At 40.2% G+C, this 21,797-nt stretch overlaps 1 protein-coding gene across 1 annotated transcript; it reads right to left on the bottom strand.

Moving 5' to 3' along the window:
- Positions 1–912: 912 nt before the first annotated feature.
- On the bottom strand, positions 913–21,691 carry RBP1 (retinol binding protein 1). Its single transcript, XM_021555744.4, has 4 exons — positions 19,077–21,691; positions 18,282–18,460; positions 7,041–7,142; positions 913–3,885 (listed from the first exon to the last, which is right to left on the bottom strand). Exons 1-4 carry the CDS (start codon positions 19,147–19,149, stop codon positions 3,832–3,834), a joined length of 408 nt encoding a protein of 135 aa, XP_021411419.1. The 5' UTR covers positions 19,150–21,691; the 3' UTR covers positions 913–3,831.
- Positions 21,692–21,797: the final 106 nt, after the last annotated feature.

Genomic DNA, 21,797 nt, shown 5'->3' with positions numbered 1-21,797 from the left:
GTACCACCCAGATAATAATCCAAGATAAATGTGCTACTGATAGAGGGTGAAAGGATGAATAGCTGAGAATCTGTTCTGTGGTTACAGACGAGGCTGTCCAAAAGAGAATATAATACAAAATGATGCATTCTAGGAAGGTTTATTAACGTTGCAGTGGTGAACTCTTGCTTTTTACTGTCAAGTTTCATAGAGGAGAGCCAAGCAAATGACAGACATTGATGGAAGTGGATGTACCCAGGGGAGCACATCCATGCCATGCCAGGACTCTACTTTGCTCCAGAGCTCTCCCATGGGACAGGTTTTGGGAATCTGAGGCTCTTTATCCTTGTGAGGAATTTGCTATTCAGCCCGTGATTATTTTACAGTAAAACTTTTACACAGATCACACTGAGGAACTCCCCCCCAGCCTTCACAGCTGGACTGTTGCACAAATGTAGGCTATAGCCCCAACTCTTCTTTCAGTTCTGATTTCCATGGCTTAGATTGTATGAGATGGGAACAGCCAAGTTTTTACACTGAAAGGGATAAAGAAAACCTGAGTGGCATGGACAAAACAGGGAATGGCTGTTTGGTGGGAGGAATTACATTGTAATGTACCTGTAGGCTGTGGGTTCACTTAAAGAAAAAGTGTTTTCTCAACAATGGGAAAAGCCTGTTTTGTTTACACTTTCCATTCACACTGCTTCTGTAGGTACTGGCCTTTCCTAACGAAATATAAGATGTCCATTATCTGAAGGTATTGCAGTTCTGTAGAAATACAGAGTGGATATTGGCAAACCATGGCTGAAATTCTGTTGAAGATGAAGAAAATCAATATGAAGTTTGTTTCCTGAGTCACAAGAAAATCTGGATACGAATTCCTATGAAGGTGTTGGTTACTAAGTAGTTATGAAATAGTCAGGGAGGCAGATGTCTGTCAATTGTTGAATGCTATACATTCAGTAAGCATCTATTTTATGGAGGAAGTTTTAAATTACATTTCATGATAACAGTTGTTAAAGGTTCATGAAAACAGCATGGGTAATTTTACACACATTAATTGGAAAGCATAGTTGTGGAAGCAATAGATGAACATAATTTCCTTTTCCAAGGGAAAGGGTTGCTGCAGTGAGGTAAGAGGTTACAATTATAATGACAAGCAATTGAGATGAATTGAAGAGAATCTATTCAAAGTTAAACATTTCTGAAGTTCCTGTATTTTCCATCCATGAGATGTGGAAGTGCTTTGTGGGCTTGCCTTTCCTCCATAATTAGCAGCAGGTTACATTGCTTCTGCTTGATAAGCCAATAGTTATTAGAATGATGCTAAATTTGCCCTTGTACCAAATGACCCAAAGGAGAAAAGCTGTCTGTTTGATTACAATAATAATAGCTTTTAACAATTGTATTTCTTAGCTAGATGTTAATTGATCCACTTACAACCTTCTGCAAAAAGAGTTTGTGAGTGTTATACAAGACTGGAGAGAACTGCAGGCAAAAATTAGAAGACAGCTGGTGAATTAAGGGTTATGAACCGCCAAGTTCTATTGAAGGAAAACTACATTTCCAAGAAGGTTGTAAGCAGTGCTAAGCATTAAAAAAAATTCTGTCGGGTTTATCTGGGGATGGAGGTGTGAGCCATCCCTTTATTACAGTTACTTGTTTGTTCTCTTGCTCTCCTTGGGGCTGAAGAGTGGAAAGGTGTCCATGATCATGAAATCAATAATTAGAAACTTTAAGGAAAAAAGGTTCTGTGTCCAATAATCTCCCAAGAAAAACAAATTACTGATGTGCTGAAATTTGGCCACTGAGATATCCTCAACCTTGTGTTAGATGATAAATAGCATTTTAAATAGGCAAGTATTTGCAATTTCCCTTAAGCAGAGCAGCATTTTAGCCTAAGATCCTCAAGTTTCTGATCCTTTCCTTCTCCTACAACCTTTCTACCTTATTTAATTGAAACCAATTTTGATCTGTCCCACTCCAAGTACCAGAAAACTCAATCCCCATGAGTTGGTGGTCTGTCTGTCTGTCAGGATACCCATTTAGCTATGGACAGACAGCTGGCTGGCTAACACACTCTTCCAGGAGTGAAAAGCAGCTTCTTTATGGACCTGGCTGATCAGACTCAAGTATATTTCCCAGAGACTTCCTTAGCCATAAGTATTACCACGAAAAAGAATTACAGGGGAATTTAATAAAAAAAATTCATTACATGTCTGTAATTCTGAGTGGTATCTTCCACAGCTGTTGCAATGCTAGCACAAGAATTTACATGGACAGGGAGTATTATTCACCTGTTTATCACATGGGGATGCTTAAGTCTCCATGGGTAATATCTTCTGGGCACTTTCTGAAGTAAACCCCTGAACTTTAGAAAATTGAATTAGATGTCTCTTACAGCACATCTGGTGCTTTACGCACAAGATACAGTGCCATTGAAATAACATAGTTCAGAAAGTTTACCATCCCTGCTGTGCTAACTTTAGACTTTACAATGGCTGTTTCTGAGCCTCCTTTCCCTCGTGCTGTGTCCCTGCCCATAGCAGGCAGGTTGGATCCCTGAGGTCCCTTCCATTCCAGGCCATTCTGTGAGTCTCTGAGTCCATGTTAGATCAGGCTCCCAGCTTAATAACAATGGATTAATAACAATGCATGTTTTAAAACAGTCTCTGGTTAGTAGAGGATGGCAGCATTTTTCCATGTACAGGTCTAAACTGTCTCAGTCAGCACTGAGTCCCCAGGGAAGGCAAAAGCAGGGCTAAGCAGAGGAGCTGCAGCAGAGCAGGGAAAGGGATGCTCCCACTTCAGAGCAGGCTCTGCTGCGGTGATTTCCCCACTGACTGAGTCCCTGGAAGTGGCTGATAACAGCTGTTACAGGAGACACTGAAATTCTGGGTTACATGCTAAAGCTTTATGAATTTAAACCTTTTTGAATTTGATATGATATGACCTGGTGGTGCTCACTGTATCCAGTGTGCTGATGGACTGAAAATCTGGCAGTATTATTCCCCTCAATGAGGTTTGATCAGTGTTTTGATTTCAACTGCCAGGCCAAGGCTCTCCTATGCTCAGTCTGCACAAGAACATGGGACTATGATGGGCATAAAATATCTGCAAATGATATTGTACTAAGAAATGCTGGTCTCATCCTCTGTGTGGTGTGTGTACAGTTATAGACAGTTTCTAGCTATGACCTTACTCTCAGTGTCTCCAGAACAACAACAAAAAAAATGCATGGGCAGATATTGGCTAAAGCATTTGGAAAAGCACTGCCCCTTAGCCATGCTTTTGTAAGCATTGTTTTTTCTAAGGCATTGATCCATAAATTTACTTATTCTGAGAAATGAGACTTTTATTTTGATGGAACACTTGCAGTATAGATCTACTCCACCAGAGCTAATGGTAACATTCTCACTGGCTTCAGTGAATTCAGGATTTAACTGTAAGCTGCATCCTACAGCTCTCATTTGCTGCCTTAAAACTGCAGTTCACCATTTGAGAACAAGGCTAAGGCTCTGAAAGAGTGATGTCTACTGAGAGTAAAAAATAGCTTACAAGGTCTAAACCTCCAGCATCTTGTTTTATACCTAATAGTCCTTTTTTGGCATAGTCAAGAATTATGGTATGCACACATTTAGAGAGTTTAGTATCTTTAATTGGCACTTCTAAAAGTAGTTTTATTTGCAGTCATTTTTTTCAATTTCCTAAAAATATTTTATTCCAGCTATATGGTTCTAATGCGATCTTCATTTCTGTGTTTGCTCTTGCTGCTGACGATGCTCAGTACTAGTATTTGGAGCTGGCAAGTCAGTAAATTCTGTTGTTCTTCACTCCTGTAGCAGCAGTAGCTCACTGCACCTTCTTAAAGACCTGCTTACATGTGACTCCACACACTCTTATTTCCTAGGGAGAGAAAATAATTTGAAACCACAGTTTTTATTTAGGACACAAACATTATAGATTCGTGTGTACGTCCAGCTGAATTTGAATTCATGATTTTCTATTAAGTTAAAACGGGAGGCTTGTACATATTTTAGCCTATTTTTCATCCTAAAAGAAAACATTGGGGTTTGGGTTTGTTTCCTACTAAAAGGTGGAGCAAGGGAAGTTATTTTGGGATCTTGGATTTTAAATGGCCAAATATGTTCCTGGTGCATCATTCTTGATTTGCAGTGAATAATAGACAACTGCTTTAGGCCTTTGGCATGGGCATTCCCTGTTCTGGGTACATAAAGCAGTGGGGATGGATTTGCCTCGCCAGCTCTTAATCGGTGTGGTGACAACTGGCAGCTCAAGCCTGCAAATTCAGAAATCAAGGTCCCTCCAGCAACACAGAGCTCCTGGCTACCAAAGGCAGGTGACTGGACAGATTTGCTCCAGGCCTGTGAACCAGCAGAGCACTGAGGGTTTGCCTGAGCACCCTGGATGTGGAAAGCTGATTCTTTGAGTTCCACTGGAGCTTTGGAACCCCCCTTGCTGATCTCTGCACCTCTGGGAGCTGGGCATGAGTAGGGGCAGAGTTCCCATCCTGGGCTGGGATTTGTGAGGCTGCTGCTGTTTCCTGTTCACCCATCCCCATTCCTGAAACTCCTCAAATTTCACCTGAGAAGTGCACAGAGGTGTGTGCAGGTGGGGCATGTGCCTGTGGCAAGGTTTAGGTGCAAGAAAAAAGAGTGTGGAAGCTCTTAAGGTACATAAAGACAGTGCTCATGCATGACCTAGCAGAAGGGATACACTTCCCAGTTCAAGATGAGATTTTTAATAAAGCTCCCAGAATATTTTGATTAAGCTATGCACAGTTCTTATAGGGGACTTTGATAAAATGACTTTAAAAAACCTTAAACCAGGCCAATAATCTTAATTGACATATGTTGCTCGACCCCAATAAGAGAAAGTGCTTCATGTTGAGTTGGTGGAACAAGAGACTGATGCAGTGACTTTGGTTAGGACCTGTTCTGTTCACTCCAAAAGAAGAAGTGTGCAATAAGGGCTGAGAGATCTGCTGACAGTGACAAAAACTACAGAGCAGAAGCAATCAATACAATAGAAAAGGGCAATAAAACTCAAAAGGAAATGGGGAATGGTCAAATAAGTCACTAACATAAAATAAAATCTAAAAAAACCTGCAAAGTACAGACCACAGAATGAAATGAAGAAAGTAGGAAGCGATAAACTACTAAAGGATGTGGTCCTACTTTCTGCAGAACTGTGAAAAGAATAAATTAACACTTGGCTCATTGTGTAAAGTTCAATAGGATCATAAAGCTATTGAAGTATAAATTCTTTAAATGTAACTGCTCATTGTATTAAAGCTCTCTCAAAAGGACGGGACCTAGTATTCTTAGCTGGTCAAAAATAATATCCTAAAGGGGATTCTATTGTACTATTAATGGAGAGAGCTGCATTAGCAGGGATTAGAGAAATAAAGAAAACATCTTTTGAAATTAATGAAATAACAGAAGTGAGAAAATTGAAAGATCGAGGAGTGGGCTCTAAAATACTCGGTTACTTTCTTTGCATTAATTAATTTTGTACTGACTTCTGCATACATGGGAGACAGATTGTGGTAAATTTTCCAAGTGCCAATGAGTGAATGCATGAACTTGCAGGTATGATCCAGAATTCCTCCCAGCCTTCTGAAAAGGAACATCAGAGCAATCAGGTTACTCTGGGCTACCTAAACTGGCTCTAGACACAAGTATTTGAGCAACAGAATCAGAAGTTCTGACTTCTAAAATCAACCTGCTGACAAGTCTATAAAGTGGTCTGGGCATGGAGGTCCAGGGCCAGGCTGCATGGCTAGAGCAGGAATCAGAATAAGGACAGCAGAAACCAGGGCTGAAGGAATTGGTGCTGGGGACAGGAGATGGGAAGAGATAATGCCTGGTAGCTAGCAAAGGCCAGAAAGCAGGATGCCAGTCCAGAGAAGTCCAGGAGCAGCAGGTGCCATTGTTTCTGTGCGCAGGGGAGGCACAGAGGTGCAGGACTGAGGGCAGCCAGGTGTGAGCTGAACTTGGGGCCAGGCACTGTGCTGGTAGCTGGACCTGTCTGCCAGCAGAGGAGCTGCAAGGGCTGTGCCTGCTGCCATGGCCCTGCCTGCTGTGCAGCTGGGGAGTGGGAAACACTCACACGTGCTTCTTGGAGGGAATGTGCCTGCACAGGGAATTTGGGCATCTCCTTTTCCTGCTGCCTCCCCTCCTCCAGGTGAGTCCATGGCCTCAGCTATGAAGTCCTCACTTATACAGCAACCTTCTCCCTGCCTGTGCTGCACCAAGGCCAGGTGGGAAGATCTGTCATATCCATTCCTCTCCTCAACTGCATTCTAGAACCACCAATACTTCCCCAAAATTATGTTTAGTAATAAGGTGCTTGGGGTAATTCTGCAAGGATTTGATAACTCTGCTACTGATTTGAACATTTAGATGATATCCATTTAGACTGCTGAATGCTAACAGCACTGCACAGTGAGCAGAAATGGAGGTTGGAATTTATTATCCCAGCAGGAGCACTGCCTTTTACCCACACTGATGAGAGAGCGAGGACGCTATAAAGAGTTATAGAACAAAAGAACAGGCATCTTCTTTCAGGTCCTGTTAATTTAGAAAGATAAAAATGATCTGAAAAAAAATCATCAATTTCAAAAGCTTAATTGCTGATTTAGTTCTCTAGGCTATAATGTAGTGTGACCTACAATTATTTTAAAAGAACAATTTTGTAATTTTCCCTTATTTTTAGGTGCTCAATTTCACAGCTCCCATACTGAGCATTTTGCAGACTGTGAGGGACATTGTGATAAACATCTTCCTCGTGTGAACATTTCAGTCTGGTTGAGTCTGGACAGGCACTGAGCATAGAAATAGCATTCAAAATGGTCAGGCTTTGAATGAGACATAAAAACATAATGGGTCCAAATGAAATTGTTGCTTTAGAAACAAGTCAAATGCTGCACCAATACCCAATTATGTCAAAGTAAGTCAAAATGACATAGCACCTTCCCTGCTGTGTTATAGCTAACCATTTGAATGGAGGGGCATTCAAAACCTCTTACATGATCTTACCAAGTGCATTTCATCTCCTTCAATCCACTGGGTCCAGCCACGGCCTTCCTTCTCTCCATTCTGTACACAAAGCAGCTTATCTCCATCCCAAGACACAGTAGTCTAACAAAACAGACATGTGTGGTATTACTGTAATATTCTCTGATATTATGATTAGTTTCTGTGAAGCAAAACTTATCTCTAATGATGAGTGTGTCTCATAAAAAGTATGATTGGATAGTGTTGTACCACTTAGGATAATTACCAAAGAAATGAGCTTGAACAGAAAGTTGCTGCTCAAATGCCTGCCAAAAAAACTGGAGGGATGAGATAAAGCAAGAAAAAATACCATCAAAACCATTGTGTAAGAACACATTCCTCTCTCCCTGCTGAAAAATGCAGCAGCAGAAGTGCCCTTCAGCCTAACACTGTATTTGCAAAAGCAGCTGAAAACTTAAGATCCAGTTTGGTTATTTCCACCCTAAGAATGATTCCCCAGCTGCTCTACCTGAGAACAATTCCCATTTCCTGTGGATGAACAAAGCTTTTGAATACTGAGCTGGCTTTTCTTCATGTCTCAATCTGCCTTCCTTCACCCAGCAGAGTGGTTTGGAACGTCACAAAGTTGGTGGCTTTGGCAGCATCCCGCTTCTTGCAACTGAGGCTGGGCAACTTCGCGAGCCAGGACTGGCAGAGTAAGTCAAGAGTCAGGTGCAGTAATGAATCCTGCTGCTGTCCTGAGGAGTTCAGGAAAGCCTGATTCATAAAACTCCCTCACTATATCACAGTGCATCCTGCAGCCTGTTCCTCTGGTCAGCATGTACAGACAATTTGCCTTTCCCATCTCCCTAAGACAAAGAGAAGCAGTGCTCTGTAACACACTTAAAGAGGGAAGAGTGGTGACAGTTTGTGCTCCATGAGGATAGTTTAACATTAATATTAGCACATGGCCTGTGAATCAGCTTGTTTGAAGGCACTGTGAGGACTAAATACGGAATTGCTGTCTACCTTGTAAAAGTCTTCAGCCACTGCTTGCATGAGCAGTCAGATATGGTGAGATGAAGAATTCTGATCTGTCATTAAAGGACAATTCCTGCATCCATCTCGTGTAGTTCCTAAGAGAAGAAATCAGCCTACATTCTTCCTTCTGGTAATTAAACCCAGTTCAACACTGAAAACCTATCCAGTCCTATTTATTTAATCTGTGTATGTCACAAACAATTAATTCTTAAATGATAACCATGGCAGACACTATCTTTGAATGAGTACAGGCAGCAGCTTCCTCCCATGGGAAGCTTTAGACTAAACCAGCATGGAAAATGAATCACTCCAGAGTGCCAGGATAGATAATCATGGGCAAGGCAATGGGATTGATCCCATCAGTCTGTCTGCACCACATGGGGGCTCTGAGAAACAAACTCACGTGTCCTTGCTAAAAATCTCTCTAATTTAGAAAAAGCATTCACAAATTCTTCTGTTCTCTTTTGTAAAGTGATATATTTAAACCAAGTAGTAGATAACATTTTATGAAACCATATCCTTCTAATGCAAAAAATGCTAATGCAGGAAGGAACAACACATTTGGGTAAAACTGCAGTTAATGTCGTCACCATAACCTAAATCCTCTCTCATATCTCAATCTGTACACATCCACTGAAAAGACAGAAGATAACAAATAATAGGAGTCAAAGTGAATAACGTGTAATTTATAAGTTAACATATCTATAAACTTCTGATTCTAAAAAATGAATGCATGAGACAATGAATGATGAGTTGAGGGATACTGTGAAATGAAGCATTTTTATATGGAACTTTGCATAGGAACTCCACATATTTATATCCCTTGAGTATTAGCTCAGCATAGTTTAATCTTTAGTCTAGCTTAATAGTTAAAGTTGCTGGGTTTAGATGTGAATTCAGAGGCAAAACACCATGATAAAATAGGATCCAACTTCATTGGTCCCACTAATGTTCAAATCAGTTGTGTTACCCTGACTTAGTACACTTGGGGGCCGTAGAGAAATATTTGTAGCAGCACAAGAAAATGTTAACTTTTTAGCCTCCAAGGGTGTTTGAAATTGATTCATCTCAGAAAACAACACTTTTTTTCCTCAGGATTTTTTTTTTTTTCTTTTCCAGTCAAGATTAGAAATTGCTTTTTGCAATTTGGTGATAACCACAGAGTCTAAACCCACAGACATTAACCAAGCTGTCTTATCAGACAATGTTCTCAGGTATCCTCAGCCTTCCCTTTGGGAAATATATAATACTGAGGGGATATGAGCAAACCACACAATTCCTGATTTCTGTATGTAGCTCTGAAGGTTATAAAGGGCAGAATACATTGCAAGAGAACATAATGTCAATTCCTTTGTTAGCAGGAACAACTACTTTATGACAGTAAAATTAATCAGTGGCATCTGTATCCTGTCTTTAGGTCAAACTGTAATGCCTCAATGTCTCTTTTATTAAACTAATACACAAAAGACAAAATTCTCTTTTAACTCAGATTAAAACATGTCCTTCCATCTCAAATATCTCTACTGAGACACAGAGAGAGTGTTAGCTGAGGTTGAAGTTGCTCCAGCTGTTAATGTGCACTGGCTGCTGCCAACATTCCACCCTCTACAACACCTAAACCAGAGCAACACTTGCATTACAACATTCCCAAATATTTGAATCAGAACATAAAAACAATATTCCAGAAATACTGTAGGGCAAACATTGTATATATAATCCCTCTTGCTGTATCAATGAGCAAGGATTTATTTTTGAGGACTGGATCAGGATATTGCCATGGTATAATCAGGAGCTTGCAGTTTGCTAGGGTAGCTCTGTGTGACCCTCTGGCTCTTCCTGGCGCACACTCCCAAGATAAACAAACGCTTTACCTTTTATGTAAAGCTACTTTTCTTAGCAAAGGATGCCTTTGTGAAGAGCCTTGTTTGCCCCCATTTTGGTAATAGCATTACCCAAGGGCTGCCTGATTCCAGAGCTGCTGCCAGCTGCCCAGAAGGACTGAAAATCCTCCCGGGCTGGGGGACACAGCCCAGGCTGCTCACACAGCTCCTGTCCTTACCCTCCTCCCCAGCACAGGACAGCCAGGCAAACTCGGGCCACACTGCAGAGCTGCAGTTCCCAGTAACAGAACTAACAAGCTGGAAATGGAGCATTTCTCTAAAACTGAGCTCTGCCTTTTGAGCACCTTGTACTACTTGATAATAAATGGAAGCCGTTGTTTATTCCTTTCTGTAATACATGATCTAGTTCACCATAAGCAAGCTTGAATCTTGCTTACTTACCATCTGCTCATACTTAAACCTAAGATGAACACTTCCTAGGTCATGTGCATGGAATTCTGTAGGAAACTTCAACAGAAAATGGTGATGGGTGCAATTAGTCAACAGTTCTATCAATAATACTAAAGGAATGCCAGAAAAGGGGAAAGACCAGGGAGTCTTGCCTCAATTTAACTCTTCCCAAAAAAATCCAACCACCAATACTGCACATTTTTCAGATGATGTACACTTTGTTCTTGAGGTATAATACTAGAGAATAGAGCTCGTCTGGGAAGTGAAAAAGCCTTTGAAGCCTGAGTACATTAAAAAATGTTCAAATTTTATTTATTTTTACGGTATGGTTTCTGTAGTGTTTCACTTTTTGTGTACTTTGATATTCTCCTTTTATTACTTGGACATCCACATACTTTTGTTAGTGATTTAATCTCTTTGTGTTATCAAGTTTTAAATTCATATGCATAGCACTGCCTCAATCTTCCTGAATATTAAAGTTGGAGGAAAACATAATTAAAATATTCTCATTACTGTTTCCAGTTATGAGACAAGGTAGATTTAGTAAATGAAATATTTAGTAACCCCGAAACAAATTCTTGACTACATATCTGCTTTTTCTTTAGTAGCAGCAACTGTAGTGAAATGTTGCACAATTTCAGGTTTGAGTGGCAAATTATCCTGATACACAGGCAGAGACAGTGACTTTTGTAATTTACTGAAATAGTCATCAAACATGTTATCAGAGTACTTTGCATTTCCCAGTGAGGTCTAAGTGCAAAGACATTTGGTGCTAGCTCTGCACAATATTTCTCATTTTCCTGCTGGCAGTTCCTGTGTGCCTGCTTGGGTCAGAGGCTCAGCAGCTGAGAGCACAGAATGGATTTTACAGATGAATGGGGAAAAAAACCACCAAACTTCTACCCAAGTAGTTAATGAATATTTTTTGTTAATGCTTACATAGATTTTTGACACACCAACTTTACAGGTATGAATTGCAGCTCCCACCTTTCATCAAAAATATGTTATTGATTTCCTATCTGTAGCACAAACACAGCAGCATCAGTTCTGTTTTTCTCCTGCTTTCCTCAGTGTTGTCTCTATATATGGAACACCAAATGACTGCAAAGCTAGGCATGCACCACACTCCATGCTCCATCTTCAGCCAGTAAGCCTCTGCTTGGGAGAATGACAGCCCATTTTACAACTGTAATTATTATCTAAGAAGGATTAAAAAATGGAAAGTAAATTTTTTAGGTCAGATGAAACAGAAAAATCCAATTTGAGCTGTGTCTTGTAAATAACACCAAAGAAAATATCCTAGAACTTTTGGTCAAACACAGCAATATCTCTAGCAAGATAAACCATTTCATCTGTACTAAGCATCAAAGTGATAAAAAAACCTCTTGTAAGCAGCTTTTTTGAGGAAAAAATGAAATGTTGATAGAATAAACTCATGCTGATGCCCCAGACAAAGTCCAGTGTAGCTGTGAGAGGGAATTCTGCCAGGTGGTCACTCCCTATGGCCTCTGTGCAGGAGGCTGCTCCAGGGGCTACAGTCATGGGCAGCTTTGTCACCTCCCTCTGAAACCCCTTTTGTCTCATCACATCTGCATCTGGAAGTTCAGCAGCAGGAACTACTGAGAAAAAACCAAGAAACCCAACAGAACAATTCCTGGCCTTGATCTCCAGACCCTGGTGCTGGCCAAAGGCTGAACCTATTTAGCCACGCTGTAGCCCAGTCATGGCAAAGTCTTCTTTGTTTCTGTCATTGTCAGTTCTCCAGGGGTAGCACTGCTAGAAAAGGGGCTTAGGATTGGACTGAAAAAATTTAGATGAAAAGTAAGCTGTAGTCAGATCCTAAATGTTCCAATGCCTTGTTTTGAATCCTTGCTCATAAGATAAGCAAAGCAAAGACAAGATATGTTCCAGAGAGTAGGAAAGTGAAGGTGCAAAGCTCTGAGCTATGCAGCTGACAATATGTGGGGAGAGGAGGAGAATCAATATTTTAGACAGTACATACTGTCTTATTTCTTAGGAATGGTGGCTTTTTTTCTTACTTAATAAAATTGTATACAAGTAATACAAAACCAGGATAACTTGTGTATATCCCATGCCAGAGAAAAGAGTAAAATCCTTCACATCCAATTCACTCTGTGCAAAGATCAGAATCGATTCCAAGACACTTACTGTTTAACTTAATGGCTATAACAGATTTATTCACCTGTGTCATTTTGGCAAGATACAATTGTACATAACACTAATGGTTTGTCATTCAAAATTGGATTTGTTAAGTCTGGTTCTCAGTTTTTCAGCAGATTCTGATTGCTCTTTCTGCATTCACAACTCTCAGAGCTTTTTAGAGGTCACAAAAAGCCGAATGCTTTTTTTCAGCACAAAATTAGCTGAAATGCTAAACTTATCCAAACCACTTTCCCTGTAGAGCTTGCTTATGCTAGAAGCAGTTCTGTGAATAACTAGCTCCAAAGCTAATCAGCCTCGTGGTTTAGACAGGAATCCAACCCTGCATAATGTGAAGTTTATGACATTTATATGGCCAAAGATTCTGATCATCTCATTTGCTATCACCATGCAAATGTGCTGAGCACATCCATTGCAGGAAGGGACTAATGCCCAAGGAGCAAGCAGGGTGGGACAAGGCAGGCAAAAGGAAACTGCTCCTCCTCACTGAGGCACAGACAGAAGGGACCAGAGTCCATCCTGACAGAGCCTGAGACGAGCCCAGGATGGACTTCTGCTCTCTGGGTCCTCAGAGGATTGACTGGAGGACTTTTCTCCACCTTTTTTTGAGAGCAGTTTGTAAAGGGCCAGAAATACCAACAGAAAACTATCTTCAAGTCCACCTCTTTGAAATTACACCTCCCTCCCGCAAAAATAAAAAAATCAGGGATTATGCCAGTGAGGAACTGAGGCAATTACAGTACTGCAAAGAGACAGGAGGCACTAAATCTGGGAGAAGACCAGCCCCAGCAACAGTGATTCTAGAATAATGCTTGTTCCACCAAACTATATGAGAAAATACTTACAAGCCCAATAGGGCAGCACTGGAAGGGTAAAGAAGAAAACAGCTAAATCAGAGGGATTGAGTAAAGACATATTGCTGATCTTGCATCTCACTAGACAGGCACAATTTATTTTGAATCTTGTCACACTGTGGGAGATCCCTCCTGTAATTCCAGGTGCTGGAATGTTGTTTGTTGGTTGTTGTTTTTCTGGCAGCAAAGTCTTAATTCCCAGACCAGCTCAGGACTAGATTAACAGCTGTGAATTCCATTTGTGTAACAGAGGAACCTGCCTACATAGTTAAATAAGCTTCATGAACCATGTGATTTTGTAATAGGGCTTTATTCTGACCTTGCAGTGGTATAAATCAAATTATGGCCAGAACAACTACCTCCACTGCAGTTCTACTGAGTACAAAGCTGAGAGGATCAGTGTCACATTAGGCACGTTTGTTAATTAAAACAGAGCCATGATCAGTTTTGAACAACTTCCCTCCCTTCAGCACGACATGGCACAGTCAGGTGTCTGTGAACAGTCCTTGTGTGGCTGTTTCAAACACTGACATTTCACATGGCAAGGAATATTCTAGATTTGATGAGGGGGAATTCCACAACTCCCAAATCCTCTTCACCCTACCCCACCCCAGCAAGTCTTACCTAAGACTGTAAGTTCTGATAGTTCCAATAACAGAAACCTAAACACCCACTTGATAACTTATTCATGGTTATATCCCACTTATTAAGATGTATTATTTCCCACATTCAGTTTAAAATTCTTGCAGTTTTCTCTGCTTCCCAGTTCCCTGCCTTTGTAATTTAATTTCCTGCTTCAATGGAAGAAGAAATTTACTGTATCAGAAAGCACAAGGTTCTGAGTTACCAAAGCACCTCTCATATGCTTGGACAAATTCTCAGTTATAACACAACTGTTCTCAGTTATCCAAGAAATTTTGCTCTTCTATATTTAGAATATAAAATCTTTCTTGATTTTTTTAACACATCACTTGCCATTAGCCTCTGTCAAAAGTGATTAATTCTGCATAGCATAAGATAAAGCCATTCAGTCTTTCAAATGCCTGAACAGCAGAGAATAATATAATGGAAAAGTCTTCTCGGACTTTAGCAGCAGAATCATTAGAAAGCTAAAAATTTTAGGAAAGAAATTTTTGCATCTGAGCTATCCAATTTTCAAAGTGCTTTGATTCATTGGATGAAAAGACTTGCAATTTGAAATTTCAGCCTTTGTTTCAGCATTTTAAGGTTTTTCAGTTAACTTTTTCATAATTTCTTTACTAAACACTATGTAAATTACACTGTGAAGGTACAGAAGGCTTATGTGCCTTGTTCCTATGTGCTGTTACATATTTCACACTGTAGGTGTTTCACTGGTTATCACTGACAGTGAAAAAGGGAAGCAAAACTGTCTACTGATAAATGAGAGATACTTTCAGAGATAGTTTTGGATTAATTGTTTCAATAGGGTCTTCCTCTTGCATGCAGAGTAAATGATTTTCACAGTAATTTTTATATACATGAAACAAAGTTTCATACTTAGAGCAACACCTGAGATGCTAAATTAATCACAACTTGAGATTGTAGAAATTCCCTTTAAAATTGAGATTTCATGATGAGACTGCAGCTTCACTGAGAAGATAGCAGGATCAAAGACTCAGAGTGAGAAATACCAAACCAAGAGCTCTCCATTTATCTTTAAATTTCTGTCTTGGTACATTCTCCATCTGCTAATATGTTGCCAATTAAAATTATGCACAAACCCTCCAAAGCAGTAGGAACTTGACTACATGCTATTCACGTGAGAAAAAAAATGTAACACAAATTAATATTCTAAACTTCCTCCTACACCATCTAACGTACACCTTGGAACATTTGCAAGGAATTAAAGATGCCCCTGAACTTTCATTTTACGTCTGTACTTGAAACTGCCAAGTTTTTAATAACTCTGCATAGTTAAGTATGAACTGAAGTTGCAGAAAGATCTCCTTCACAAAATTTCCAAGGGAATAGATTTAATTTTTATCTAGGAGATCCAATCCTGGGTGGAAAGCCTGAGAAGCATTGATATCAAGTGCCATTTGTGATCTCTCCTGTGCTCAACTATCCCCATCTTTGGTTCTGCAGAACACAGAGAGTCCATCTTTAACTAAACTGCAGGGCTTTAGAGTTTCCAAAGTTGCAAATTTTCACTTCCCAACAGAAACGGCATCCTAAAGGACCTGATGTCACCAGCTGATGTTCCCTCTATCCTGCCAGTGAAAGTCACCCAAAAACATGTGCATGCAAGAAAGCCAGGCTGAGGGTCAGAAGGACAAACTGAAATTGTTAAGGTTTACCCTTCTCAATGAACTCCCTGATCCAGAAAGTTCAGACAGGCTCCCAGGAGTGACCAACTATGAAAATTTAAAAAACCCTAACTGCAAAGGAGGACAGTGCTTGTACTATCACAAAACTATCAAGTTCCTAATGTCAAAACTCCAACAGCAAAAATAACTATCAGCAAAACTTTTTAGCATTTCCTCCTCATGGTCAGAACTGATTTGGAATTACTGTAGTTACACTCTACCCTGACTGGCACAAGGATAGGTTTTACAACTGAAAGGTGAACACAATTTCAGTGAATTACACCCCGGATCTAACCTGTCCACTGTGCTGATATTATTTTTACAGATATGTTAACTCTAACTAGATGATATATTCTTCATTAAAAGAAAAAAATAATCTATATGTCTAGGAAGGATTAATTCTAAGGTTATTTTTGTTAGTCTCCTGATGATTGCTCTGCTGTATAAATTAATGTTTAATGTGTAATTTGTCTTATCCATGTTACTTTGTACTGCTCATGTATTGAGCTCTTTGGATAAAACTTGCCCAATGGTCTGCTCAGTCCACAATATAAATAACAATAATTGATTCACAACCTCTCCCATTATACAGGCTGACTATTAATGATTAAGCCTTTTATGGCATGCAGTTCCACAGGCTCCACGTGTGCAAATGGAACACCAAGAATGATATTTAACATTGACTTTTATGGTGGTTTTCTTTCTAACACCACACAGGGAGTGGTCCAGTATCTCTTATAAATGACTCTTCTCTCACAAGACTCCTTCTGCACTGTTGGAGTCGTTTTGCTGCTTAACAAATGCAAATTTTGCCTGACATTATGGTGATCAGATTTGGACAGAAGCCCCTTCAGCAAGACAGTTTCTTGTACTGTTTTGCCATTGACAAAACACAGGTCTCATGTAGAAAAGAAATCTTTAATAAGAAAATTGGACTATAAAGCATGATGTGCTGCTACAAAGCAAATGGAGCACCAGTGGTCAGTGACCTGGACTGTCTAGCTACAGCTGGAGAGCACAGAGAGACACAGAGATCGCTGGGGGAGTTTTTGTGGAATTACATCCCTAAGTCCTTCTTAAAAAACCCCAATCAGAGACAGAGACTAGCCCTGGTTGTTTGGGGGTTTTGTTTGTTTGTTTGCAACAGGCAGGAAGCTGCTGATACCTTCTGCTTCCAAGGCTGAATAAGCATTTCACACTAAACTGTAAACAAAGAAATGTTTGAGTAACCTTTGAAAGTAGGCTGAACTAGCTTCTATGCCAAATCAATCAGCTGCTGTAGTGACTGAAATTCTCTCTCTCTAGTTTCTTTCTGGTTTAACATTTTGAATCCTCCCCTTATCCCTCAATTTAGCAAAATAAGATAATTTTGCTTTGTTAAAAATAATAAAATATTACTTCTTTCCATCATGCAGAGGATGGTTTAGTTCTCCTTCAGATGGGAATTAATGGTATTCAAATACAGATAATGCTTACATATGGACAGTTCCATGCACACACAAACCTTTGGAGCAGATGTTTTGAACATTGCTATCTTGGATGGTAATTTAATTACCTCAGTCTTAAATCTTTCCTTAGGATCATAAGTGTTCAGTGAATCTGGACCTCAGTATCCTAACTAAAAGCATTCCAGTAGCCAAAATCACAAGATGCCATTGGGGCACTTTCCTAAACACAAATGCACCTGCTCCTCCCTTCTGTGAATGTTGGATTCTGCACTCTTATCAAACTTATACCCTCTGAAACAAGGACTACAGAGGGATTTGCTGAGGCACTCAATAGCCAACCATTCTTTTTTTGTGGTTTTCTAATTTTTCCCTTTCCTACTATGATCAGAGCAAAAGCAAATTTGCAAATCTTAGTGTGAGAGAAAAGTATTGGTTTTAAATAGCACTATCTTTCTCAGAATGAAATCTCTTTTATGAGATTTTTCCTCTAGAGTCCCTCCTGAGATAATTTTATTTGTCAGCTTCCTAACTATAGAATATCGCCAGTGTCATGCTGCCAAACTAATAGGTGAGAACTTGCTATTCTCAAGTTTTTCCTCTGTAAATTGATATTTGTCATTCCTAAATTAAAAAGCAAAAAAGACCTCATAAAACAGAGCTATTGTAAAACAAAGTCCTCAGTGTTTGCTTATTCATTTCAGTAAGATTTGTTCCAGTGGGCTAATTAAGTGTGTACTCTAATAAGAACACCCAGGCGATCTTTAAGCACTTGGCCATTCTCACACAGGAGCAATGCCTGACCTTGCAATCAGTGGATTCCTCTACTGTAAAACCTTACTCATTAAAGAGGTTCTGGAAGTGACCCTAGATGCCATTTTGACTAGCAAACATCCCAGTATAAATGAGCAGAGCTTCACTGAGGTTATTATTCACTGATTGATAAAATTGCTTTGTGCTCCTGATTAAAATTATCATTCCTCTAATCTAAAGGCATGCTCAAAACTATAGGTATCTCTTGGAAAACTGAGAAGTACAGAAATAATTTCAAAAATGGTCACCAGGATGGTTAAAATATGTGTTCTGTGAAAGGTCTCAGGTTATCAATATTCATTTTGTCCATTGTTGAAGTTCTACTTCTTACCATGCACTTGCGGTCATCCACCCCAGATAAATCCTCCTCAAACTCCTTCCCTACATCAAATTCCATGATGTAGTTTCTAAAAGTGCTTAGTGTTTTAATGATCATATGATCCCCGTTTTGAAGGATTTCCTTGTCAGGCTTTAGTAAGTTTGCTATTTTTCTTACAGCAACATTTACATCTGAAAAAGAAAAAGAGTTATTTTTATCCAGGAAAGTCTTCCACAAGAAGAAGGTTGTCACTTCTAGGGAGAACTGAAATGAACAAAGATAAATAGATATTGAAATCTTTCAAACCAGCCTTCTGATTCAGAAAAAGTATGTAACCTAATTCTTAAAACTTAAATAACTTAATGTTTCAATTTTCCAGTTATGTGAAAGCTATAGAAAATACCATTTGTATCTGACAGTTAATAAGGCCTCCAATATTTCTATAGAGATACTAACACAGCATCAAATATAAACACATGAAATTGCATTAAATACTACATAGAACCTTTATTAAATATAAAAATTTTACTGCTTTTCAAATTATAGATTTTTTTAATGTTTCGAATCCACCACATACCTCTTCAAGTTATGTAGTTTAATGTCTGTTAATGTAAGCTTCAAGATGGTAAGAAGTAGAGTCTGCTTAAGGCAAAACAATTTTGCTTAAGGCAATCCTTAAAGTGCATTTCTGAAAAAAAATACTTCTCACAAAAATGACTTATGACTGTACAAGAAAAAATAGATTCACATAAAGAATGATACAGGTGGCATTGATTATTCATTCAAGAAGTTTGAAGGGAACCTTACCCAGTGCTTTCAGATACTCCTCAAAATTGTCATTGCTGACCATTTTCCAGTACCCATTGAAATCTGCAGGCATCCCTGCTTCAGGTTGCCAAAATCACTGGCTCAGGACCGTGGGTTGATTCTGCACCACACAACTCACTGCCTTGCTTTGTGGCAAGTTTGAACTCTGGTTTCTTTTATCTTGTTTTTAGACCATGGAGCTATGCAAGTCCTTCTAATCCGATTATTGTTGAAGTGCTGCCTTTAAATCCTTCTACAAGGCTGAACCTCTGAGATTTCTAATGACAGCAGGATGACTTGATTTAAAACAAATGAAATATTCACCTTTCATATCACTTGTATAAGGGAAATCTGTTTTAACCATATTACTCTTCATTCTTCACACCACTCAGAAGAAAACCCCTTTCAAATAGGTTTAGTCTAGGGTAGTAGCCAAAGTTATACAAGAGCTTATCTTGTGTGGTTTTTGAGCGAAATTCTTCTTTCTTGAATAGGTTTCAGCTACTTTATGCTCTATTTCAAGAAAACAATCATACAGACCTTCTCAGTCAAAGCCATTTGTGTCTGCTATTCCTTTAACTTGCTCCACAAGCTCCTGAATCCTAAAAAGCCACCATGTCGGAACTCATCCCTATACAGGCCACTAATTGTTGGCGTTGGCGCTTGGCACCAGCCGAGGGCGGGTGGGAACTGTCACTGTTAGGTTGTTATCTTACTGCAAGACTTTCAGACCACCTCTCTGTGAGTGCTCACAGGCAGCTTCTCACAACCCTCACCCTTTTCTCTTTCTTCTGCTCAGCTGGCTGACTTCCTGTCCCCAGCACAACTGCCTGACCCCATCTGTCCCAGCAGCACATACTGACCCTTACTCTTCCTAACATGAACACCTGACCCCTTCTGTCCCTAGCACACCTGCCTAACCCTTGCTCCTCACAGCAGCTGACTCCCAACTCTCTCTTGACCAGCCTAAGCCACTCTTTTATAACATCCATCCTTACTGGACCATCCTTATTGGACACAGCTGTGCTGTATTAAGGGCAGGTCTGTTCCTACTCTTTAGTAATTAGTCCAGCTGCAACTCCTCAGGGGCGAGATTGACTTCAGCACTGTCTCTCTTCTCCTACAATCCATCCTCCCACACCAGCAGTGGAAGCTGCTTGGCCAGCTGGGGGCTCAGAAAGACCAGTTAGATGGAAACTTGGATTAGAAAGCAGTGGTTACTCTGTGCAGTTATAAATGCTACATCACTGCTGCATGAATGCTTTCAGTCGAGGAGCTCTGAAACACAGAGGAAGCAGTTTATAGAGTTCCATATTCTCTGAAAGTGACTCCTGTCAGAAATGAGAGACACTCAATCAGCACTAACAGGCAACCAGCACAGAGGAGCACGGATTTTCCCCACTAACATCAGAGCTCAAGTACTGAGCCTCTCAGATGTTTGCACGTGGTACAACTGAAGCCCCTGCAGGATATTTGATCTCCTCTGGGGTTTTGGCAATTGCTTGCTCTTGAGAAGACTGGATCAGAGAAGAAAAGAAACCCACTTGTCTTAGGTTGCAATGTAAGATGTAACCAGAAATGTGTATTTTATCACCATTTGTTAAAACCAGCTGGGGCAGTTTTTTTTATCTCTTCCACAACCAGTCCTCCCTCTGGGAAATATCTTCTGTTAGTGGGCCATTGATTGTCACTGTAGTGTCACTTTCAGATAAAAGGTCTGATAAAGTTCCATCATTGCACTGGGAGATGCTCCATCCAGGGGGAGGATCCAAGCATTCCTACCTGGATACAGTCTGATTTTTGGAACAGCACAGCAGCCTTTGCCCCACTGCATTCCTAGAGGAGCAGCTTCCTTCCCCACAGCATTCCCAGAGAAGCATCTTTCTTCCCCCTGCATTCCCAGAGGAGCAGCTTTCTTCCCACTGCATTCCCAGAGGAGCATCTTTCTTCCCCCTGCATTCCCAGAGGAGCATCTTTCTTCCCCCTGCATTCCCAGAGGAGCAGCTTTCTTCCCACTGCATTCCCAGAGGAGCAGCTTCCTTCCCCCTGCATTCCCAGAGGAGCCCAGGCCCATCTCCCCCAGCTCTGGAGCTCCAGAGGAAAACTCCCCCCTTGTTCAGGATCCTGCTCCAGCAGAAGCACAGCTGGCACTGCAGGAGGGCTGAGCCACCCTGGGATGGGGCTGAGCCACCTCCCTGACACACAGGGGCCAGGGCCTGCTCTGACTCTGGCAGGGTTTTCGTACTACTACATTTTATTTTCATTTCCCTATTAAGTTGTCATTTTTAATTTTTAAATAAAAATTATTATTTATGCATACTAGTAAAGAACTGTTATTCCTAACCTCATATCTTTGTATGAAAGCCCCTTAATTTCACATTTATAATAATTCAGAGGTAGGGGATTTACATTTTCTATTCCAAGGGAGGCTCGTGCCTTCCTCAGCAGTTACCTGTCTTTTCAAACCAAGACACCACTTTAAATGTGGGGATGAGGACTGCCTATCATTTGAGCACCTGGAGCCTCAGAAGTGGCAGAAGTAGCACGTGCATTTTTAAGTGCTTGCATGAAAGAAAGATTGATTTCCACATCTTGGCCAAATCACCAAAAATCAAAAAGCTATTCAGGGTCTTATAAAGTCAAAGTTTACAAGTAATATATATTTAAACATATCTCTCTGTCTCAAGTTATGGTTCATTGTATTTTGCTGGTTTAGAACAG

This window comes from Lonchura striata, chromosome 9, assembly GCF_050655825.1.
Source record: "Lonchura striata isolate lonStrDom1 chromosome 9, ASM5065582v1, whole genome shotgun sequence".
Classification (NCBI taxonomy): Eukaryota; Metazoa; Chordata; class Aves; order Passeriformes; family Estrildidae; genus Lonchura; species Lonchura striata.
The sequence above is the reverse complement of the archived record's forward strand: the minus strand, read 5'-3'. Positions and strand labels throughout refer to the sequence as shown.